The sequence below is a fragment of the Diceros bicornis genome, chromosome 12 (genome assembly GCF_020826845.1).
Source record: "Diceros bicornis minor isolate mBicDic1 chromosome 12, mDicBic1.mat.cur, whole genome shotgun sequence".
Lineage (NCBI taxonomy): Eukaryota > Metazoa > Chordata > Mammalia > Perissodactyla > Rhinocerotidae > Diceros > Diceros bicornis.
The window spans coordinates 60,893,191-60,918,452 of record NC_080751.1 but is presented as its reverse complement, the minus strand read 5'-3'; the positions used below and the strand labels follow the sequence as shown (position 1 = coordinate 60,918,452).

The window sequence follows — 25,262 nt, the reverse complement described above, 5'->3', positions numbered from 1 at the left end:
TTCTTTTAAATTTTGCTATAGAGAGTAATTGTAGTTCTAGTCATTTCTAAATACATAATTATTTATTCACAACTCTCACTGAAAACATATAGCACCTAGCAGAGGAGTCAGGACATTTCCTTACCATCTAGGTCATATTCCAGGAACTGTATGGTTGAGCTGCACGTGGAATTCAGGAATGTTTCAATGCGATCTTCTTTGTTTTTCAAACCAGCACTCCAAGTGGCATTATACAGGGGAGAGGCCACCCCAAAATGTGCAGTCAGTGCTCCAAAGGAAGGAATGGAAATTTCAGCAGGTACAGAGAACTTAATGGAAGGAATCTCAATAATCTGCTCAGGCATAGTGATTGTCGGCAACTCAAAGTCTGCAATCTTGCTGGCCACTTCATTTAGATCCAAAACTGTACTGCCAACTGAAATATTTTTTGGAAGGGTGTACTGGGACACGGTTAACTGAGATTCAGGCACAGTTATCTCAAAAAAGGGAACTGGGGCATCTTTTGGTCCAGAATATTTTGTTAACACATCAACTTTGGGGAATTGCACTTTGGGTAGTGTTGGTATGTTGAGTGCAAATGGTGAAGTACTTAGCTTCTTGTAGATTTTTATTTCACTGAAGTCAAGCGTGTAGGATGGAACCTGGAGATCTGTAAATGGGACTTGGAACGTAGGTGTGACAAAAACTGAATTTAGATTATTTAGTTTCAGGCCAGGAATAATGAATTTATCAACCAATTCTTGCACAGGGACAGAGAAAGAATAGTTATTGGGGTTTTTGGAGTACACAAGAGCAGTTGAGGCACGAATATACTGTTTCCTATCAGTGCTGGTGGTTACATCCAGCTTCAGGAGGTCCCATAAGCTCTTTTCATAAACTGGTAAGACAATATCTTTGAAGAACCCTAGGTACCCTTCTAGGGAACCTGTGATATCAAGGCGTGCCTCTTCTTGGTCATTGGAAAGCTGTACATTGTTCTGGAGAGACCCAGAATGAACCTGGACCTCACTTTTCCACCTCACCTTCTGGTGCTCGGTGTTAGCATTGAGGGACACCTCGTGGCCAAGGTAATTGATATCAAGGAGGGAACTGGGCTGACTTGCATTGACCTGAACAAGGGCTGACATTTTCCATGGAGAGAGTTCCAGGGTGGCTTTGTTTGTATGTGCTCCAGATGTTAAAAAGAGGCCCTCTAGCCGTAAGCGGTTTTTTGTATTGTGTTCCCAGATGGCATATATGCGTTGCACAGTGGCTTCTCCAGCAAAATTTTCTTCTACTTCAAGGCTCCAGATATCATCAACTTTGGAAGCCCCTTGAAGCTTCACTGAAGACCGAGTACTCTTGGAATTCAAATAAGTGCTGGCCTCACTGGCAATAGTTCCTGAATATTCCCGTGAAAGGACCAAACCCTTGATATCTCCTTTGGTGGATGACTCAATGGAAAAGTAAGAGGTGAGGCTTTCTAATCTAAACTTGTGGTCAACTGCCCCTGTAGCAGTAGAGGACAGCTTGGAGGAATTGAAATCATACTGTAATTCAATGGATGAAGACACAGTAGGTTTTGATTTGGTATTTCCATTAAGTTCTTGCTTGAAATTCATTCTCAAAATTGGAATTTGGACTTTTGCAGTTGTCATCACTGATGCTTCCATGTTTTTCTTGGTTATGCTAATGGTACTGTCATGATTGCCTTCCACGAATTTGTTACTCAGAGACAAAGCTGTGGCCAACTTCAATCCTCTTTTCCTTGTCAATCTTGAGGTGCCCTCAAATTTGTACTGCAGTGCATCAATGACAGAAGAAGAAGAAGTAAGGAAATGAGCAACAATATCTGATTGGTTATAAAGTCCAGCATTGGTATTTAGTGTGATCACACTTGATTTAAAGGAAAAATCATAGGTAATATTGCCCATGGCTGGAATTAAAATATTGTTTGGGGTACTCAATACCTTGAAATCTGGAAGAGAAAGCTTGAGAAGATTCCCAGGGACATGAAGGCCTGGCAGCTCTAGCAATGGCAGGACTAACTTATACGAGGGTACATAGAAGCCAGAACCCGGGATGGTGAAGTTGGGGGTGCTGATCTCTTGTGGAATCTCATAGCTGAATGTTGACATCTCCACTGTAAATGGAGACACTTCAATGTTGACGACTGGAATAGTGTATCCAGGAATTTGAAAAGTCCTGGCTTGCTTGTTGAGGGATTTTTCAACTTTGTCCTTATCAAACTTAATTTTTGCTTGATCATAGGATTTGGTAAAAACATCTAGTGCCTTGTCTCGGACTTTCTCAAAATGCCTGTTGAAGGAATTGATGTTCTGATTGATAAACAAACAAAACACATCCAAAGGGTGTGGGATGGAATACTTGTCTTTGTTTTTCTTATACTGAGCCTTTACACTTAAATCAAATGACTGCTTTGTTGTTTTCAAGAATTTTTTCAAGCCTGTTTTTTCCCATAAGGAGAAATCTTTCACCTGGGGAGTTGTGAGTGTTGTGTAAGGTAGAGTCATCTCAGGAATTGTTAAAGGACTGTTTAAGAAATCCAGGTTGGCTTCTCCATTTATTCCTATGTGGGCCTCGATGCTCTTCTCATTGTTTCCAGCAGAGAAATTTTGATGGTACTTATACTGATTGAATCTGGCACTTGCTTGCCAACTTGCTTGCTGGGCATGAGGACTCAGGAACAGTGCATAATTATTCAGGAAGTCTATCTTCCCTGTCAATATCAATGGAAAACTAACTTTCAAATTCCCTTCATTGTTTGTGGTTGCAGTAATCTCAAATGGCTGTGCTGAAAAGAAAAGAGAATTTTTCAAAGTTCCAATAACTTTTCCATTTAAATGAGCATCATGGTGGCCACTTAGCTCTGCCTTCCTTTCTTCCAGCAGCGCTACGCCTTTAGCAGAGAGAACACTGCGGCCCACGTGCTGGGATTCAACTTGTGACTGGATTTCAAATTTAGAAAAGTTGAAGAAGCCAGAGTCATAAACCAAATTTTGGTTTACTCTTAGGTGTTTGCTATTGATCTTATTAGACAATCTAAAGGAAGTGATGGGTCCTTCCACAGTGAAGCTGATTTGTGATTCATGAGTTCCCTCATCTGAGGATTGGGGGCAGGCCCATTTCCATGACCCTATTCCAGAAGAAGTCCATGCTATGTGTCTAGCTTCCAACAGTGTCTTGATTTCGTTGCGCAGGTCAGCCTGACTGGAGAAGTCCAGTTCGGGGATGTTCAATTTGTGGAAGTACTTTGTGTTGCTGTCCAGCGTAAGCTGATTGTTTACCTTGACGAGCACATCATTACTAAGCTCCAGTGTATTTTTTTCCGTGTGTAAACTTGCCACTGTCTTTGATTTTCCCTCAATCTCATTTCCAATAAATTGCACTTCACCCTCATGCTCTGTTTTCAGGTACTTGCTGGAAAACCTCATGGATTCCTTCAGAACAAGTGGATTAATCTTAGGGCCTAAAAGTTGTGCCTTTGCTTGAAAATCAAAATTAAGAACTTCTAATTTGGACTCTCCTTTGGCAGTGATGGAAGCCGCCATCTCTGCCTCGTTCCCTGAAGAGGTTACATTCTGAATGTCAGTGTTTGTGTCTAACGTGAAAAGAGGAGACTGGATTTTCAAAGTGCTAGACAGCTTGCCAAAAGTAGGTACTTCAATTGCGTGTGAGATGTGAGGAAGCTGGAATTCTGGTATACGAAGGTCAGAAACTTGAACATGGTTAAGGTCGAGAGTCGGGATTACGAATTCTGGAACTGTGATTTCTGGTAAATGGAAGTCTGGCAGAGTGATTCCAGCAACAATGGTGTCCACTCCCTTCAGATCCCTCAGGTACTCTTCTGGAAATGGCCATTGCAGCTCACTGTTCAGCATTTGGTCAATGGTTCTGATGATCTTTGCTTTTATTTCTACCAAGTCAATTGTAAAGGAAGGAACGTGGAAGGTGTAGAGGACGGTGAATTCTGGTGTGGAAAACCTGGATGGGATTTTTATATCTTTCAACTTTTTGAAGTTTATCTGAACTGATGGCATCTTCAAATCTGTCAGGGGGACTATGAAGTCAGGAGTCTGAAACGTAGCTTCCTGAAGAGCACGGAGACTGACTTCAAAGGCAGGCATGGTCCCGAAGGGGGTCCGAATTTCAGGAACAGTGAACCCTTGTTGTACAAATGTTTTCAGGTTTTCAGCACAGTCTTGGATAGAATACTGTTTTGCAAAGTCAGTAAGGTTCTTAGCAGCAAGACTCCACCAATCAGAAATGTAAGTGACAAGTGTGCTGTAAACCTGGCCTACCAGGGACAGGTATCGCTGAACTTCCTGCTGAACGTCCATCTGATAAATTTGGTCTCGTATATCTTCTAGGGTCTCTTTGAATTTGGTTTTCATGTAAACTAAAGATGCTGAACTTAAGGCCTCCCGCAAACAATCGAGGAATATGGTTATTTTGGTGTTCTTTATGTTTTCCAGTTGAACTGAGGCCACAGCCTTGATGTCCTCTATAAATAGTTTCAGTGCTTTAGCTTTCTTTGGAAGTTCCAGAGCCTCGATTTCACCATTGATTCTCTGAGTCACCTCACGGATTTTATTATTGGTTTCATTGACAAACTGGTGGTAATCAAATGACCTTAATTTCTTTAACAACATGTCAAGGAATCTGTTTACTCCTTCAGTGGATTTTTTAAAAGACAGTGCATTAAGCTGTTTGACAGCATCATCAATAAACCCAGCCAATTTCTCAAAGTGATCTTTTATCTCAACTTGCTGTAGGATGTTGCTTAGCTTCTGAACAGTCTCCTTCAACTTATATTTGTGGGCCAACTGTACTGATTTATCCATTAAAACCTGGATGTCTTGGTCTATTTCATACATCTTAATTAACTTATGGACCATGGCTCTAAAAGCATTGATTTTCTCAGTTACTTCAAAATCTTCAATAAGAGTTATAATACAGTATTTGACGTACTCGATAATTTGCTTTATTCTTTGAAATGGAATTGTAGTTCTCAATTGATCTAAAAGCACTCTGACATCAATAGCGTCAACCTGTTGTTTTAACTTTTCAGCAACGTGCTGGATGTCTGTATTCTGAATCTGTGTCATGAGCTGTTGCAATTTTTCCTGTATCTGGATTCTGATTTGATACTTAGTATCCACATTTTGAATCCAAGATGCAATACTACTTCCAATTTTGTTAAAATCAATCTTTTCAATAAACAAATATAGATTATGGATTGTTTTTGCTAAATTTACACGGATATGATAATATTCATCAAGAATTTTCAATTTTTCAATGATTTGATCAATAATCGTAGCAATAGCTGTTTTAAAATCATGTAAATCATAATTATTTTTAATATACTGATCAAATTGTATCACATATGTTTGTAGTTGAGATAGTTTTTCATCAAGGTTGATTTTGGCATTGTCCAATGCAATTTGTATATCATTTTCTGTAATTCTATAATTTTTTGTGAAAGCAGTTAGTTTCTCCTTGGCACTCAAAACTTGTCTCTCCCAGTTGGATGCATTTAGATAATCACTAACTTGCTGTGGGAGTCTGTCCAAGGCTGCTCTGTATTTCCTCACGAATTGATCAATATTGATGCGTTTCAATTCTCTCTGTATGGTTTCCAGTGCAGTTATAATTACTATTCGACTCGTCTCAAAATATTCTGGCAGGATTTTAGAGAATGGAAGGTTGATGGTGTGAACATCTTGGTTCTTATCATATTTTATAGAAGCAACAATAGTAAATTCTTGGGGCTGGTCAACAGCATCCCTCATCTCTAGAGCATCAATTAAATTGACGGGCTGGCTGAGTGAAAATGGCACTGTAATAGGTAAGTCTAGCATGGTGAGGTCAGCCAGGGCTCGGCCATTAAGCTCCACACCGACTTCGTCTTTAGTGTTGTAAGCATCGAAGTCCTGGCTGTATTCATTTTTGTTCAACTGGGTCTTGAGTTTCCACGTGCCTGTCTGCTCAGCCGGAGTGAGCAGGGCACTGACTTTGTGGTCAAGAGCAGTACTGATACTAGTCTTGGACACGAGATTGTGAGTCATAGATCCTTTGTAATCGTGAGAGAAAGTGAAGGCCAGAGGTTCTGCTTTCAACAGGAATTTGCTATACAACTGCCCAGCGTGTTCTCCCCAGAGAAACAGTTTCCCATTGCCATTTGTATGCGCATCGATGGTCATTGTAAATGGGGCCATTACAGAGTGGAAAACGTTGCTGAAATGCAGTGAGTCCGAATTGTAGTTTGTCCTGATGTCAATGGCTGAAGCTAGCCCAGCGATGTTTGTGCTGAGCCGGTGGCTAAACTCTGTATCCTGCACCTTAGCTACCGTGTCTGCTTTATAGCTTGCTGATAAGTCAGCATAAGAAATGGTGTAGATGTGTTTCATTTCATTATTTTGGTAGGCTCCTTTTATGTTCCCACCCACATTCAGCTTCAGGGGTTCCAGCCGTAATTTCCCATTGTTGGTCAGATCCAGAGCATTGAATTTCAAGTTATTGTTTAAAGTAGTTACAAGAGAATAGGGCTGTAGCTGTAAATTAAAATTTTGCTTATAAAACTTGTCAGAGTCATAAATATTGTCAAGTTTTGAAGAGAAGTCCAGTGATAACCCTGCGACGTTCAGATGGTTTGTGTAGTCAAGTTTCATTTCAGCGTATGAACCCATCATTTCATTTGAAAGCTTAAGTCCCTCCTGGTTGATTTTGAAGTTGAAAACGTTTTTGCTGTCGACACCCAGAATCATGGCCTGATAAGTACCACCCAATGATACCTCTGTGAGGGCAGCTTTTCCATCTAGACTGAATTTTGCACTGTGTTCCCTAAAGCGGCCGTTCGTTGTTAATTTCATAGATGCCCCAGAGAGGCCAAGTGCCGCATTCAGCTCATTCTCCAGCACCAGGGGACTATACTTCAAGTTGGTCATTGCACTGGTAGACATTCCATCTTGGGCAATCCTTAGTGTCGCCTTGTGAGCACCACTATTAATTTTGTCAGTGCCCAAGATGTCAACATTTAATTCAAGTCCTTGGGAGTTTAGTGACCCAGAAAGCAGGGTGAAGAACCTCAATGACTTGTAATCAGCCTGATACTCAGAACGTAGCAGTGCATTTTGCTTAGAGAAGGTCAGATCCATCTTATTAGAAGTGGCAAAGTTCTCATACTTCCCATTGGTGTCAGATTTCAGAGTCAGCTCATAGTTCTCGTATTTCAGGGAAGCAGTATTTTTAATGATGCCTTGGAGATCTGAGGTGGAGGTGAGGGAGAAGGTTCCATCTTCATATCTTCCTGTTATCTGGTTGGTGCCCTGGACGTAGGAGGAGTTAAACCTCAGGTTGGACTCTCCGTTTAGCCGGCCAGTGGTAGGATCCCTCTGATAAGAGAGGCCATAGGCGCCTTTAGCATAGAACGAAGAGACTCTGAACTGCCCATCAATCTTGACTTCCTTGACATACAAATGCTGTCTTTTTCTGGAGTCCAAATGTACCGAAGCAGATATCTGTGGTCCCCAGGAACTAGATGCATCGAATATTAGAAAACCTTTTGAAGTTGGATTGTTTCTCATTTTTTCTACGTGACTAAATTTGATATTTGAATCCAGAAATTTGTGGTGTAAAGACCCAACACATGATAGCGTGAACGTGTTCCTGCGGTCATACGTTGTTTCTCCAGATCCTAACATAAAAATCAAAACACATTGGTTAAATTAAGTAATAAATTTCCAGAACAATTTCTATGTTGAAAGTCTTTCAATAACAAAGTCTCCTTGATCTAGGTCAGTTGTGTAACAGACTCCTCCATCTATAACGTGAGCATAAACTCTGATAGCAAAAGGCATTCCTCCAGGAAGCCTTCCCTGACCACCACAGACCTTGTTGGGCTCCCTTATCAAGTGCTTCCACTGTACCTTATACTTATACATTCTACCTTATCATAGGACCTCTCACATTGAATTATAACTGCTAGTTTATTTGTCTGCTTTCTCTGTTACTGCCTAGCAGAATACCTGATACATATTATATATTTAATAAATATTTCTATTGGTTTAAAGAAAGAACGAATTAATGAATAAGTTTCCAAGTAGCAAGGAAAGTATCTGTAAGAAAGCTCAAGTTTTATCTATCCTAGAGAAGGCTATCCCATCAGAGCCTGCAGTGAATCAGCCCTGTGCATCCTCTACCCCAGCATGGCTCACCTTGCACACTGTAGGAGAGCAGGTTGACCACAGAGTCAGCCTTCATGTGGTACCGAGCCTGAAGGCTCAAGTGGTCTGTGCTGGTGTTGCCGCCAGTGTAGGAGGCGGACCAGTTGTACAAGTTGCTGTAGATATTCGTGGACAGGTCTAGAACACCCAAGAGAGGCACCTGTAGTTGATACAACTTGGGAATGGTAAAGGAGGGGACTTGGAACTTTTGAGCTGGCAGGTATAATCCCAGAGGCTTGAAGGTGAAGTCTGGTGTCTGAATTGTCTCTAACATCTTTAGATCTTTGGAGGATTTGCCACCAAAAGGCAAAGGAATCTCAATTTTCACACTGTTCTTGTTGAAGGTGTATTTGACCCGGCCATCGCTGAAATGAACAACAAAGACAATATCCCCAGGGTCAGCATCAAGAACTCAAAGTTCTCTGCCATCTGACTCTCCAAGCAATGGTGCATGTGTCCCATTCCCAAACCTGTACAGCACATTTCCTCATGCTATTCCCTATGCCTGGAGTCCCTTTACTTGAACCTCTACCTATCAAACAGTCAAGTCCATTCAAAACTCTTCCAAGAGCCACTTCCTTACTGCTACCATCCCATCTAAGTCATAGTTCATTTCTCTAGTTCTTATAGTGACACAGTCCCTTAACACCTATCTCAAAGAGCATGTCATGATTCTACTTATATAATTAGTGCTTATTTGTTCATTTGTCAGTGTCTACATGGTGTCTTCCAGGAAGGAAGGATTACACCTTATCCAGTTTTTATCTTCTTGCTGCACCTAGTCTAGTATCTGAAACATAGGGGACATGTGATAGGTGTTTGCTAAACTGAATTGAGGCAACTTGATATGCAGAAAGAACACAGGTGTGGGAGTCAGTAATCTTGGGTCATAGTTTTACTTCCACTGATTGGTGACACTATGTTAGTGAATTCGCCTCTCTGAGTCTCAGTGATATTATCTGTGTAGTGAGGATAATAGTACCCTTTCTGCTGACCTCATGGAGCTAGCCTTGGATATCAAACGAGAAAAAATACCTAAAAGGACTTTGCAATCTTTACAATACTAGGCACATACAATGGACTATTACGATAACTTATCAGAATAAAGTAGGATGGTAGAGTTTAAATGTAAGAAAGTATAAACTGTGCATTGCATTACTCCAATAGGGACTGGATGCTGCTTGTCTAGGATCCTGATGTTCAGTAGCAGGATGCTTGATAAGGCCCTGTCCAATTCTAAGGTCCCATGGTCCCATCTTTTCAGCACAGCACAGGCAAGACTACTGGTCAGAAGCATTAGTAGTGAAGGCAGAGGTTCCTGGGTCCTCTGAAGCTGACGCTTTTTCCCTCATCTTCAGTAGGCTTTGTCCATATGAGTGCTTTGGCGGACTTCAGCCCTTTCACATTTATTTGGTCTAATAAACTTTGCTGCTCAGCCATAGACTATGGAAAGGCCCACATGACACAGGCCCCTTGTTTTCCTAACCCTGAAGATAATACAGAGAACAGTCAATCTAGAAAGACTATGGTCTTTTCAGCTCATGCTCTGACTTTTTTATTTTCATGAAATAAAGCAAAGTATTACATGTATTTCTGTAAATATGGAAGTGGACCAAGCAGTTTGGAATCTGAATTTCCCACAAGGATGACACTGTATTGCTAAAGTGAAATATTCTCTCAGAATGCTGCCTTTATTCAATGCCCAACGGCTGTTCTGACCCTGTAGTGCTCAAGAGCAAGCCTGTAGTCAACAATTCGACCAGCCACTCTTGAATTCTTCACTGTCAAACAGGTATAAGTATATCCTGATCCTGAACAAAAGAGGAGTTCACTTACAGTGGGAGAACATTGAATGGATTTCAAATTCAAGTTGTAGTGAATAAAACATCTTAGGGTGAAAGTACCAGAATCCTCCAATCATTTTCTTAGTTTTTTTCTGACTGGGTTGGTGTTCACCTTCTGACCTCATGTTTAATAACACAAAAATGCCACAGCGTTTATGTTCCAGTTAATAATCTTAAAATGCTTAAATTATTTCTCTTAAAAATGTAAATTAAAAAAAAAGTCTAAACCATGTGAAGTAAAATCTTCCATTTACTTTGCATGGTTCAAGAAATTTTTCTCGTTTCTGTTCTACCTTTTCAAGAAGAGATTTTCTGGGATGTTGAAGTCTGGTAATTTCATTTTCTGGAGGTACGATTCTTTTAGTCCATCGAGGTGATCTTGCAAATTCTGGGCATAAGGTAGACTCCTGGATGCCTCCTGAAGCCATGTGTTTGTTGCCTACAAAATAATAGAATTTTTCAGAGTGATGGGCATGGATGAGCCTCAAAGTACAATTAATATTAGGTGATAATCTATATTTGACAGTTCAATCATTAAGCAGGATGATGCACTGAAAATTAAAAACAAATTACAGAAAATTATGAATTTTGGTTGTCAGTTTTTAATCTCCTCCTGTATTTTATAAAAGAAATACATAACATAGTCAAACTCTGAGCCAGTGTCTGAAATCTTCCTGTGATACCTTAGGCACAGCAAACTCTTCCACTCAGTAGTATTCCTTTGGTATTTATCACATACAGCCTTGTGTAACTGGGTAACTATACACACATGAATGTTTCTTTTCTCCCCAGGAATTCCCTGGGGGTAGGAAGCATGCCTTATCCATCTTTGGATACCCTCCTTCACCTAACTCAGGGTTAAGTATGTAATTAGCACTTATAACCATGTATTTATTGACTGACTGATTTGTACTTACAACTATTAATTTGGAACCCATGTGCCGGACAGTCACGTTTGTTTGAGGAACTCTGTAATCCAAGAGACTACTGGCATACATATGCAAGCTTTCAGCGTAATCAGAGAGATCCATGGGGAAATTGGAAGTCGCTTTTTTGGTGTCCAGATTGGTGCCTGTGTTCCATTCAAATTCCATCTTCTCTTCATCTGAAAAGGCACATGTGAAATAGTTGCCAACGGTAGGAGGTCAGCCCGTAACCAATGGCTCTCAACACTGCGCTCGAGTACACAGTGCTCATTGCTCTTAGAAGTGCTCACATGGGGAAGAGGTACATACCATAGCGCCATGCCACCTTCTTGGAAATTGTTGAGCCATAAGCTGTAGCAGATGAGTCCATTTGGAGGAGGAGTTTTGCGGGAGACCACTGGGTGAAGATCTCACTTCTGGCTTCTGCTTGCAAGCGGGGTATGGAAATAACACCTTTGATTTTGCCTTCTTCCCTTCTGTCACAACTATTGAAGAGAAAAGCAGTTGACAGCAATGACTTTGTCCATTCCAAGGAGATATGCAGGATTAAACAGTTAGAAGTTCCATTTGTGGGATAAAAATGAGATGTGTGAATGGCTCAGAGAAATGACCGTAGAATACACTCATTAACTTCTAAAGCCAACATCAGCGCAAATTCAGGACTTCCCAGGGAGGCAAGGGGGAAAGAGAAGGTTTTTGAAAACTGTTTGAATCTTGCTTTACCACTTAATTGCTCTATAGCCTTGGCCAAATTATTTAACCCCTCTGAGCTACCATCTCCTTATCTATAAAACAAGGAAACTTACAACTACTTTGCAGTTTGTTATGAGGATGGAGGTCATTCCTTTCAAGCAACCAGCCCAGTGACTGATGAACAGTAAGTGCCCAGTGAACGGCAGGAAGATCCAACTGGACATGTGCAGAGGGTCAGAATGTTGAGGGCTCTATCTGCCCCTTGGACTGTAGGCCAGGGATGCCCCTGGTTTGGTCAGCGTTAAAGCTGAAGAGGAAGAAGGGAGAGAGCCGCAAGGGACTGCAGCTCAAGTCACATCACCCTGAGCCTCCCTTACCTTACGTGGCCAGTGAGCGTGACCTCAGTGATTTTCTTGTTCTGAATGTCCAGGGTGAGCTTGTAAGACTTTCTTTCCTCAGCAGATTCATCAGTAACTTTGAGGATTGTCCCAAGGTCAACGTCAAAATCAGGAATTTGGATTTCGCTGGACAAAGTCATTCTCTGCCGGTTGTACCTGAACATCAAAGTGGCCTCAGTCTGCTTTACACCTGCGAGAGTATACAAGAGAATCAAGACGTGTATTCAGAAGCTAAGTTTAGGAAAGAAGGAGAGGAAAAGGCAGAGAATCCCCAGGTACTCAATGTGCTTCAATGAGGGCACAGTTCAGGATTTTACCTTAAACTTTTAACTTAGTGGTGCTTATACATTTGCTCAATCTGCAAATATTTATTGATTGCCTATCACATGCTCGGCACTGCTCTTGGCACTGGGGAGGCCCTGCCTCCATGGACCTTACATTCTAGTGGGGGGTGTACAGACAATAAACAGGTAAATTATTTATGTCAGATGGTAATAAATGTTATTACAAAAGTAAAACTGGATAAGATGATAAAGGACAGACAGGAATAGAGGAGGTGCTATTTCATGTGTGGCAGTCAGAGAAGTTCTCTCTGATAAGTGGGTATGTGGGGAGAGACCTGAATGAAGAGAGGGGCTGAGCCATGCTGAGTTCTAGGGGGAGAGCATTCCAGGCACAGGGAATTGGGAATACAAAGGCCCTGATGTGGGAAGCACGGTGTGTTCAGGGAACAGGAAGGGGTCAAGGTCCTTTTGTGTCAGGCAGACATGACATCTCTAGACGACTGTCTACCTACGATGTCCTTCTTGGTTCCTTGCCGCCCCTGCCCTCGCTTCCTCTCTCCCTGACTCCTCCCTTCTTTGTCATAAGATTCCCAGGTTTCCTGCAATTCACAGGCTTACCCATTTTAGATCTTTTATGAAATTGTTACATGACAATTTTTTCAGCATGCATCCCCCCCTTTTTCCTGTGGGTTTTGTTTTTCTAGTTTAATTTTGTGACATACTAACCCTACATAAAAAAGTCTTCCAAAGGGAACATCTAAGTCTGCCCCAGCCCCCAAACCTGCTCCTCCAGGAGCGTCTTCCATCTCAGTAAATGGCAACTCCAGTCTGCAGTTGCTCAGGCCAAAAATCTTAGAGTCACCCTGGTTCCCTTTTTTCTCTTACATTTAACACCCACTGTATCAGCAAATTGTGTCAGCCTAATCTTCAAAATACGGCCAGAATCCAACCACTTCTCAGATCTCCTCTGCCAATAGTCTAAACCAAAGCACTACCATCTCTGGCCTGGATTACTGCAATAGCCTATATACCAGTTTCTCTGCTCTTGCCCCCTCAAAGTCTTTCCTCAACATAAACATAAATGAAATCATAAAAACTCTCCAGTGCCTTCTTATTTCACTCATAGTAAAAGCCAGCGTCCTTACCACAGCCTACAAGACCATCCTTCCACCACCTCCCCTTATCTCTCTGACCTCATCTTCTACCATTTTCCTCCCTGATCTCTCTGCTTTAGCCATACTGGCTTCCTTCCTTTCCATCAAACATGGCAGCCATGTGCTTACCTCAGGGCCTTTGCACCTGCTGGCCCCTCAGCCTTTAACACTCTTGCCATACGGCCTATCATCTTACCTCCTTAAGGTTTCTTTTTGATGTTCCATTTACCAGTGAGACTTTCCCTTATGATTCCAAATGGTACTGCCTTCCCCCATCCTTCCTCTTCCCCACTACTCCCAACATTCCCTAGACCCTTTCGTGCTCCATTTTTCTCCCAGCACCAACCTGAATATTTACTTGTTTAGTTGTTCACTGTAAACTCCATGAGGGCAGAGACTTTATCTCCACTGTTTATGGTTCTAGCCTCAGCTCTTAATACAGGCCTGACACTTAACAGGCATACAGTAAATATATGTTAAACACATCAAATTAAATATGTTCTCCTTGTGAGTTCTGGACCTGAGACTGAGGGCAGAGATGGAGCCCTTTTCTGGATACTTGCCTTCTGCTTGAGTTACAAACTTCAGCGTGTCCACGAAGGCTTCGCCCTCTCTCTGGAGTTCATAGGTTGCGCTGGCAGAATACTGCTCTACTTCTCCTGTCGGCCTCAGTTCCAGTTCGAAACTAAAGATGTTCAATGCATATGGTGTGTAATGTTAGAGCTTTCAATGATGATGATAACGTCCCCAAAACAACTCAGCCTCAGTTGCAACAAAAATATGGTCCTTATTTTAACATTGTCTCTTGTCCTTAACTAACGATGATTTTTATGATCACTTTTAGTCCCTCCAGGAGCCCAAGGCAAGGGGAGTCCCAGGATTCCCAGGACTTTGGACAAGCAGAGGAGTTGGCTGGTTGTGTCAGCACTGCTATGAACAGGTGGTGGAAGTGAGGGAGTTGAAGACAAGGAGCCCTTAAACACGGCAGAGGCTTTGAGCTCCAGGAAAGGTCATCCCAGTGTGTCTGGAGGCTCAGAAATAAGAACACTGAACTAGGAGCAAATCGGAATCTGTGCTGTGATTCCTCATCCGACGCATAAGGGAGAACGAGGGGGCACCATCTACAAAGAAAAGCTTTGAAAGGAGTGATTCTCAACGCCAATGGGTACAGTGCCCTTGAAGGAGTACGACAGAATCACTTGGTTGTTTCTATTTTGAACTAAGACCTCCCATAGGGGTGATGACTCCTCACCTTCCAACCCTGTCCCTCCCCTCCCCACCTGTGGAGAAACTCAGTCCCAGACTCAAAGTTTAAGCAGGAATGTGGGCACCCCTTAGGCATGTTGGGCAGAGGACCACTGTTTTAAATAATCAAAGGATGGTGCAAACCCCTAAGACTGGTGACATGGGCCTACAATACACAGCATTTTTTCCTTTGCCCCACGAGGTGGCCATAATGTAGAAGGGGAGCAGATGCTGGGGAGGGGAGGGTGGACGCTGAGCATCGCTGACCTGGTGTCCCCAGTCAGCGGATAGTAGGAGGCAGAGTCTGTGGAACTGGCGTTGGAGTAAGCGCCCGTAGTGCAGTAGTTCAGGCCAGTAAAGAAAGGCTTGCAAGTTGACCAGGACTGTCTGTTCCAAATCAGAGGTGGAATCACTTCCATTTTGGTGGTAGAGACCAAATGCAATGTGTTACTGGTGAAGAAAGAAAAAACCTGAGTCATCTTCAAGCCATGAATCAAAATGAACATCACTGATTCTCAGAGTGCAAATGCCTCCTTATCCTGCTCTCTATCTTCCCTCTGTCCATACCCACGTCAAATTATTTGATTTACTCAGAAATTAATAAGAAGAACATCAATAAGACTAACAATCACAGTGACTCATGTTTCAGACATTGCACTAAGTTCTTTACATTTGTTATCTGTAATCCTCACAACAGTAGGCACTAGGAATCCCATTTTACAGAGGAAGCAGAGGCTCAGAGATGTTAAGTAACTGATCACTGGGACCCGGACCCAGGTATGCTCCTTCCTTCCTATGTTGCAAGGTAAGAGATGCCCTATCTCTTCTTTTATCTAAAATCTCTTACTCTCTACTGGCTTCTTTCCACCAGCACTAAACATGCTCAAGTCTCTTCTCCCATTGTGTACACAAACACACACACAGCTTTCTTTCCCTTCTAGCCCTCTCTTGTCTCCCTCACAATCAAGAAATTCGTCTGCCTTTGCAATTTCCACTTCTTTCAACATGCTTCTCACTGAACTGCAATCTGAGCGCCACCCTCCATCGTGCTTCTGGAATTACTTTCATCAGCATCTCCAATCACCTTCTTGCTCCTAAATCCAATGGACATTTTTAGGCTTTGTCTTCCTTGAGTGCTCAGAAGCATTCAGTATACTTGCTCACTTATGGCCAGATTAAGATTTTAGAGTCTCTAACCTCTGAAAAATTATGGTATCATCCTCCCAAGTATGTATTAACAAATTAGTAAGTGCAAGAAAGTTCAACAATGTCCTGATTCATTCTAAGGATTCTTTCTTTGACATATCATGTTCTTTTACTCATTTTGGGGGTGCCCTGAAACCAAGATTTGCTGGTGGGCTGGAACCCTAAGCCTCACCTATGGGGTAATCCACCCCTGTGGCTGCTCCTGGGCTTCTGTGACCCTTTATGGCCTTGGTTCTCCTTCTGCCCCTCTGGCCACGCCTTCTCACTCTTTGCCACTTATTCCTCTCCCCCCTAAGAGCTTATATTCTCTATGTTTCTGTCCTAGTCCCTCATGTTTTAACTCTACACCAATCGCTGTTTGACTTCAATAACTTGTAAATGCCTATGGTTCCCAAGTCTGAACTTGTAGCTCAAACCTCTTTACTGAAGTCAGACCCATAGGTCCAAGTGCCAGCTAGATATTTCTAATTGGTTGTCTCACAGGACTTCAAAGGCAGTATATCCAAAACTGAATTTGTCATCTTCCTCCAAACCAGCCACTCTCCCTCTCCAGCCCCTACTTCAATGAAGGCCATCCCCACTCCCCTTTCCTCTCTCTTTTTCCTCAACCCCCATATCCAGTCAATCCCCAAGTACTCATGTTTCTACCTCCTAAGAATTTCTAGAGTTGGCTCACTTGTCTCTACACCCTGGCCCTCGTCTGGGGCAGAGACTGTCATCTCTCACCACCTATGATTGTAACAGAATCCTAACTGGTCTCCCTGTCTCCATTCATGGCTCCTTTCCACCCATTTTCCACTCTGGAGTCAGAGTATATCTTCTAAAACACCAACCTTATTGTATGTATGCTCACTTTTTTTTTTTTTTTTTAATTTTCTTTCTTTCTTTCTTTTTCCCCAAAGCCCCAGTAGATAGTTGTACGTCATAGTTGCACATCCTTCTAGTTGATGTATGTGGGACGTGGCCTCAGCATGGCCGGAGAAGTGGTGCCTCGGTGCGCGCCCGGGATCCTAACCCGGGCCGCCAGTAGCGGAGCGCGCGCACTTAACCGCTAAGCCACGGGGCCGGCCCTGTATGCTCACTTTTAAACCCCTTTGCCTTCAGAGTCCAAACGCCTTAAGATGGCTCACAGGCTCATCATAGCCTGACCCTTGCCAGCCTCTCATGTCATCTCTCACCATGTTCCCTGTGCCCTTTACCACACTGAACTTCTTGCAGTTCATGAACCACGCTCTTTTTCCTTCAGGCCATTATACAGGCTTCTCTCTTTGGCTGGAAACACTCATTCCTTTCTCTTGTGCTTAGATAACTCTGCTACCGCTATATCAGCTCAAGGATCACTTGCTTCAGAAAGCTTTCCCTACCTACCACAGGTTACGTGATACAGAATTTCATAGCACTGTAATACTTCCTCTAACTTAGCCCTCGCTTTCTAGTTACTGCTCCATTGTTGGTCCTTCCTGTAAACTGTAAATTCTAGAAGATCAGGGAACTTCTGTGTCTCATTCAACCAGCTTGGTGTATATTAGCCAATTAAACATTATTTTTGAATCAACAAATTAATGTGTCCAGAATATGGAAACTAAGGTAAATCAATGTTTGAGGATGCCATTGAGGATGGAGCTCTCAATACGAGGCTGCATCCCATAATCATTAGATTAGGACTTTCATGCTTTATCCACTCAGCCAGCTACCAAAAATCAGCATGAACTTTGGTATTTTTCCTGGGAAATGTTCATTTTCCAAGGATTATTTCTTTAGAGCTAGTGTTTCTTAATTCTCAAAACAAACAACAAAAATTCACAACTTAGTAACTAATTAATCAGTAGGTCTTAAGTCTCAATTTAGTAAAATATGGAAAGTAGAGGAAGTGGTAATTATTTACTGAGTCAAGGCTAGATGAAAAATAGGTAATCTAGAACATCCAGAACCTTCTCTCCAATCCACTGGGGCCCAAATTACCTCAATCAGCTGTCTAGCCTGGCCACATCCTGCAGACACAGTCTCAATTCTCTCTTTCAAACTGACTAGTCAGATCTGGCTGAAAGAATTACCTGCCACTGAACAGCCTGACTGGTCTCGTTGGAGAAGGAATGACAAACTTCAGCTGCCCAGCTTTCAGGGCAACTCGCGCCTCCAGGCCTGTCTCATGGAAGAAGTTGGTGTTCATTTGGACTCCGCTCCTAGCAAAGTCTGGAATGATGATGCCCATATTTGTCACGAACTCCACAGACACAGAGGGCTTTGCCACCAGTTCCGCCTGTATCTATAAGTCAGGAAACAACCTATTCAGCTTTGTTAAATATCTCAGTCCCCTGCATTCAGATCTACCACCCTTCCCATCCCTGGGCAAACATCTCTGGATAGGTCACACCTCAGGAACATTATCGTGATTTATTTGGAGGAAGAAAAGCCAAGTTCTCAGTTCCCCCCAGCCAGATTATACTGATACCCAATGCTAGAAAGTACTCAAGTTAAATTTGAGCATAACAGGATAAAAAGATGACAGGAATCCACATTTATTGAGAGAATAGGTGAGTTCTCATGTTACTCCCATGCCCAACTGGAGCTGGCGAGGTGGTGCATCCTGGTGGAACTCCGAAGATTTTCATAAAAATTAGTGAGGTGATTACAATGATGATGCACTTTGTCTTGAACTTGAACTTGCACAAGAAACCCACCCTGGAGGAAAAGAACCAATTGAGGAATCACAAGGTGAACAGAGCCTCACCTTGGCTACTTCCAGTCTCACTCCAGCCTTGATTCCAGGAGTGATGACTCCAGAGGAGGACACTCGCAGTTGTAACCCAAGTCCGGTGGGGAGTTCAAAGGCATTGTCCATGAAGATATAGTGAAGAAACAAGTCATTCTTTGAACCCTTCCTTATGATGTCTCCGATCTGTAGATCCGACAGGGAAAGCAACTAAAAGTGAGCCTCATCGAAGTCGGCTTTGTGAAATGTAACCTCCCACAGATCGGACAATAATTATTCTTCTTTATCCAGAAAGGAAGGGACTAGCATATTTTGATTATCTGGTAAGTAAAGAGGAATGATTATTGGTTTCAACAAATTGGGATAAAAGAAATTGCCTTGGATAGATACCATGTCATTTTCAACTGGTGATTCAGAAGGTGCTTAAAAATATTGCTGGGGGGCCAGCCCCACGGCTTAGTGGTTAAGTGTGCGCACTCCGCTGCGGGCGGCCGGTTCGGATCCCGGGCGCGCACCAACACACCACTTGTCAGGCCATGCTGAGGCCACGTCCCACATACGGCAACTAGAAGGATTTGCAACTATGACATACAACTATCTACTGAGACTTTGGGGGGAAAAAAGGAGGAGGATTGGCAATAGATGTTAGCTCAGAGCCGGTCTTCCTCAGCACAAAGAGGAGGATTAGCATGGATGTTAGCTCAGGGCTGATCTTCCTCAAAAAAAAAAAAAAATTGCTGGGACTCAGAGCTGTATGAACTTTAAGTATCATTGCATGGCATGCTTAATTTTGGTTTTTTGGAGTCTAAATGTAAATGAGGGTTTACTTGAAGTACAATATATTATGGCAAAACCAATTTTTTGAAACCAATGACCTATAGGGATGATGAACATATTAGTATGCATTGATTTTTGTTTTAAAAAACATTTCTAGAAAATAACTTGAGATCTGTTTTCTTAAAGCCTACATTATTATTTATCAAATCCTAGAGAGTATATTTGGATATTTCCTCCCTTTTGTTATTAGTGCTGTTGAGTGTATTCTGACTCCTAGCGACCCCGTGTACAGCAGGGCAGAACCCTGCCTAGTCTTTTTTTGCACTATTCTCACATCTTCCGGTGCTATAACAGACAATGCTCCACTGCTATTCCTAGGGTTTTCATGGCCAATTTTTTTAGAAGTAGCTGGCCAGGTCCTTTTTCCTAGTTTGCCTAGTCTGAAAGGTCCACTGAAACCTGTCCACCACGGGTGATCCTACTGGTATTTGAAATACCAGTGGCATAGCTTTTAGCATCACAGCAACATTTTCCTCTCTTATTAATAAATTAATGATAATAAAAACTATAGTTACCGTTAGTGGATTAAAGTTTGTCAAATACATTCTTTCGTAATCATTTCAATATTAAAAAGAACCTGCAGTATAGGTAGAGGGAGATACATTTAACTTTCTTTTCCAGATGAACAAACGAATGCTCTTAAAAGATACATCTAACATTATGAATAGCGTAATTTCTAAATGTTACTAATTTCTTGTGAATTTCACTGAAATTCAAGGAAAACTTGCCTCTCTGAAGGAAGTACAAGCGCTTTCTCCAGTTTTTGTGGCTGGGATCTAAAGGGAGTCTGGGAGATCTAAAAAGAGCACCAGCTAATCTCATCACCCTCTGATGGGGCCTGGCCCACTTACCATCTGAGGGATCCCCCACAGAGTGCGAACACCATTCAGCAGCAGCCTTCCCAGGAGCTGGAGGTCATGGAGCCTGACAAAGCCAAGCTCCTCTCCCAAGATCTGGAGGTAGGCTCTGGCTTCTGGGGATTCTTTGGATTGCAAATCTTTGATCAGCTTCTCAACATTGAGCATAATTCCACTGACCATGTCCTGGGATTTTAACAACAAAATGTCTAGTGAGATGTCAGCACTGTCAAATACCTTCAGATTCCTGATATGGGGCCTGTCTGCTGTGGTGGTGATGGGCTAAAGACAGTCACTCACGGTGGGGATACAGGGCAGGCACTGAAATCAGGCTCCCACCTTCTACTGAAAGATAGGTAGCTCCTCCAAACTGAGATGAAAAAACTGAGGTCTTGTCAGGGATAGTAGGGCTTCCACACTGTTCTTAACTTGAATAACGCAGGCATAGTAAAGGGGATCTCTGTTCTCCAGGATGCTAGGATCCCAAGGGCTCCCCACGATTAGAAGATCCTCTGTCCCCACTCCCCACCCCCAGTGACCCCTTTCTCCTTTGATTAGGGAGGAATACCAGGGGTTTCTTGAGAAAACGAGGCTGCTATATAAGTTGGCCAAAAATTGAAAAACACCTGCTTCTAGACAATTTCTTCTTAGAGATAAGAATTCCGTAGACTGATGCTTAGGCATTGAGAAAGAAGAGTGATTGACATGCCCAAAACAGATCAAAGACCCTCAGCCTCAAGTGGAGATAAGTAAATTAGAAGGTGGAGGTGGGGCCATCTATGAGCATGTAGGAATAAATTACTGCCTTGCTTCTCAAACTGAAATGTGCATACAAGTCACCTCGGGATCTCACTAAAATGCAGGTTCCAATTCAGTAGATCCTGGTGGGGCCTGAGAACCTGCATTTCTAACAAGCTCTACTGTGATGCCAATGACTGGACCACACTTTGGGCAGCAAAAAATTAAAGAATAAGAAGCTCCAGATTATAATCTATTTTCTGCTCCTTAAGTGGGGGCTTATGCTAGCTTCAAAGTGGATTTTACTCCCATTAGCTAGTGCACTGATAAAGAAAGCAGTTAACAATAACGAAAATATGAATTTAAAAAGTATAATAGTATCTACTTATTGAACAATCAGTACCAGAGTCAGGCACTCTGCTTAGAATTTTACACACTTTATTTCATTTAGGCTTTAAATAACCTTGCAAGGTATGGATTATTATTAGCACTCTGGGGATGCAGAAACAGATATAATACCAAGCAACTTTCCCACATGTGCACAGCTTGAAGACAGCGAGGTTAGAATTTAAACTCACGCCCCAGAATTCACTATCTTAATCATTATGCTAGAGTGCCTCTAATGAGTCTGGTTCCTGGGCACACTGAATGTCTAGGAGGCCCATAACTGCAGAGGGTTACCAGCTCTTACTCTCAAAGGACTGGTTAATAATAGCCACAGTTGTCACTTCAGCTAGATAGTTCCTTGATGACATTCAGGTTTAGATAAGAATGTTTTTGCACTGAGACCCAAAGCTTTCCTTGAGAGGATACTTAACAGAAACATACCTGGTCACGTTTGTCATCTTTGGTGTAACCAAGGTGGTCCACCAAGACCTTGGAGACATGATCAGGAATTTGATCATCAACCCAGTACAAAGCCTTGCTGACACTGTCTGGGAAAAATCCTTGCTTCCCAAAAAGAGCTTCCAGTGTTGGCTCAAACCCTTTTCCTTCCAAACCAATCTGAGAAAGAAAATTCCATTAGGTTTCTTTGTACATCAGCCTCCTATTCCCCTGTTTACGTCCATAAACAAGTATTTGATGAATACTACAGCACAGGAGCTGAGCCTAGCACTCCACAGGAGTTGTCTTATTTAAATCTCACTAGAATCCTGAAAGGCAGAACATTTTATTCGCCTTTTTCAAGAAGAGGCAGCCAAGGTTCAGAGAGAATAAACCAATTAAACCGAAGATTCAGAGTTGGGAGTGGATTTGGGGCTTGAACCAGATCTGTCTGATTGCACAGCCCATGTACTTCCTTGGATTTTGGGTCTAAGGGCTTCTCTGAGACATCTGCATTTCCATTCATACTAAGGAGACATGCTTCAGAAGACCCCTAGTGGGGAGGCAGGAAGGTGAGGGAGGAAGGAAAGAAAGAGAAGGAACATGATTCCTGTCCCTCCCCCGGCTGGCTCACAGCTCCCTTGACTGTTTAAGGTGTAGAACAGAATGGGTTAGAAAACATAAAACTCTTCTTCAGTCTCACACATACCTCGAAGACGTCAGCTGGAGCAAATCCAAAGATAGAGAGGGTTGTTTTCAGCATACTTTCTTTAGGAAGGTAATTGTTTGGATCAAATATAAGATTCCCTTCGATTTTGGCTGAGACTGGGTCAAGTGATGGCAGAGAAATAGATTTGGAAAGGTGATAGTTCCGGGAAAATTTTCTGAAGTCCATGACTGTTGGAAGTTGAGATGTTTTCAGAGCTTCTTCCACTAACTTTTTCAAACTAGATGAAAAGAAGTATATTTTGAGCTGACACATCATGTTACTTATGCGTTATCTCTCTCACCCCAAGTAAAGATGGATTTCCAATCACTACCAAACTATTTGGGTTTCATTCGCCCCAAGAGTTTGGCTCAGGTCTGCTGCACTTCCACACAAGTGTTAGTTCCAGAAGAAAGAACACTGTATATAGCGCAGACAGTGGCTAAATCAGAATCGAGGTTTGGAATTTCAGCCCTTTGTGGCAGATGGGGGAAAATTACTCTTACTTACTCCTGGATATGCAATTCCTCTGAGTTTAAGATGTTGGCGATGTGGGAAGCCACAAAGTTCTTCACTTGCTCATTCTGTTCCCGTGGGAGAAGCTGGGTGATTTTGTTAATATCTGACTGGGAAGGGCCCCTCATCAGCATGAGATAGGCAGCCAGTCGCTTATCCCCTGGAGAGGCGTCATCGAGGAAAGTCTGTAGAAGGACTTCCCGGACCTGTAGCCAAAAGAGAAGACCATTTTCACTGTCCTGTGGTCAGAACACAGAATAGGTCTAGCCAACACTGGCACGTCTGCTAGTGATTTATTATGTGCAAGTCTAATTTCTCTCTAATAACTCTTCAAATGCTGGTACTGAATCTTCTTGCCAGTGTTCCCCAGAGCAAGTAACTCAAGGAAGGGTTCTTGGAAGACTTCTATCAAATGCATGTATTGAATTCAATTGCATTAAAATATACAAGTTATAGCCAAGTTATGACTTGTTGGAGATCTGCCACTAGCTGAAAATAAAGTTGTTTTAACACAAATTATTTCAATGTGAGGGTAAAGGTAGGAAAGGAAAGCAAGAGTTTGGGTCTAATAAATAAGGTAGTTTCCAAAGCACTGAAGTCACTGTCACCTAAGGTGGGGGCAGGCTGACTATCCTAGTTTGGGAATATTGGGTAAAATGATGTATGTTTTCCCAAGAAGACATTTGATAGTTGACCTGATAGGAGGATAGCATGTAGTGAAAATCTCTTATTCTGCTGGAGTGGCAGCAAGGTCAAGTATTTCTCTCATGTCCATATACTGCTAGGCAGTCAAGTCAATAGGCTTGTTGAAATTGGAAACTAGAAAGCGGTAGAATAAAGTCAATAGAATGATGAGATTCTGAATCACATTCCAAATTCTTGTCAAACTGAATAAACGTTTCACTTTCAGACCTTCTCTGTGGACTTTACCTCATCTTTAAGTTCCATTTTCCGAAGAGCCTGGATGGCAGCCTTCTGAATCAGCAGTGATGGCCCAGGACTCTTGATACATTTCAGGACTGCAGACGTGAGTCTTGGGGTTAGCTGCTCCATGGTTTTGCCAATATTTCCAATGACCTGCATTGAAAAGCAACAAGAGGGAATCAGGGTGCAGGAGAGGTAAGGGATGTCCAGGAAAAGTGCTGCTGAAATGATGCATATTACACAAAAGACTGAAAGTACCCTCAGAATCAAGTAGATATGATCTTCGTTGCCAGTGCAGTCATCACGAATCTGTTCCAACAGGTAATCAGCAATGTCCAGCAGGTCCTGGGTCGCTGTAGGGTTTGTCTTATGATAGCTACAGAATGAGAATTAGGACTCAGCAAGCATAGGTAGGTTTATCTTAAAATCCAAACTTGTGTGTGCTGATTTCTTATTTGAAGTCATTACTCTCAAAATGACCAGTAGAAAAACAAAAGAATAAGCATCAGAGTTTGAAAGTGGAGGGAGGAGAACAATCTTAACACTGAGGCTGTCTTCCTCAGCTCCTACAACGGGGAGAACCAGTGTAAAACTCACTTGTTAATCACGTGACTCAGAGCATAGAAGGTGGCCCGGCTCTGCTGCTCCTTTGCCGTGTCCAAGATCTCCCGCAGCCTCTGGGCCGAGGGCTCTGGGATCAGGGCCAACAGGTAAGTCACGACATCTATCAGAAGGGGGTTGGCTTTCTCACTTTTCAGCCACTGAAGGATGTGAGTGTAACACTGGGGCTGTCCACACTGAATCAAGGCTTGTAAAGTGATGGGGCTGTGAAGAAAAGGGCAGAGAAACTTATACAGATAGCCTTTGAGACAGTTAAAATACCCTTCCCCTGTGGTGTTCCCTCTGTCAGGAGTGCCCTTATTTCCCTTATTCACTATACAAATCCAACCATCTTTCAAAATCCAATGCAAATCCCAAGAACCAGGAAGCCTTCCCTATGAGCATTATCCACTGGTGAAGCACCATGGAGGAGAGTCTGAAGAAGGACCCCCCAGACTCATCACCAAAGGAGGACTGTTATCATTGTCCTTTGGTCAGAACACAGAATAGGCCAGGCAAACACTGGCATAGTCTCATTCAAGGCCTCAGTCCCTCGTCTGAACTCCACAGC

General features: G+C 42.5%; 1 protein-coding gene across 1 annotated transcript in view; it reads right to left on the bottom strand.

Moving 5' to 3' along the window:
- The window catches only part of APOB (apolipoprotein B), a 40,266-nt gene that overhangs the window by 4,664 nt on the left and 10,340 nt on the right, over positions 1–25,262 (bottom strand). The window contains exons 10-26 of the mRNA XM_058551724.1: positions 24,689–24,916; positions 24,350–24,467; positions 24,098–24,244; positions 23,162–23,373; positions 22,655–22,892; positions 21,949–22,125; positions 20,377–20,568; positions 18,707–18,874; positions 18,030–18,241; positions 15,037–15,219; positions 14,088–14,209; positions 12,066–12,276; positions 11,305–11,480; positions 10,987–11,174; positions 10,363–10,508; positions 8,217–8,590; positions 125–7,696 (exon numbers count right to left, since the gene is read on the bottom strand). Coding sequence (XP_058407707.1) covers positions 125–7,696; positions 8,217–8,590; positions 10,363–10,508; positions 10,987–11,174; positions 11,305–11,480; positions 12,066–12,276; positions 14,088–14,209; positions 15,037–15,219; positions 18,030–18,241; positions 18,707–18,874; positions 20,377–20,568; positions 21,949–22,125; positions 22,655–22,892; positions 23,162–23,373; positions 24,098–24,244; positions 24,350–24,467; positions 24,689–24,916 — 10,664 coding nt within the window. The remainder of the gene's footprint in view (positions 1–124; positions 7,697–8,216; positions 8,591–10,362; positions 10,509–10,986; positions 11,175–11,304; positions 11,481–12,065; positions 12,277–14,087; positions 14,210–15,036; positions 15,220–18,029; positions 18,242–18,706; positions 18,875–20,376; positions 20,569–21,948; positions 22,126–22,654; positions 22,893–23,161; positions 23,374–24,097; positions 24,245–24,349; positions 24,468–24,688; positions 24,917–25,262) is intronic.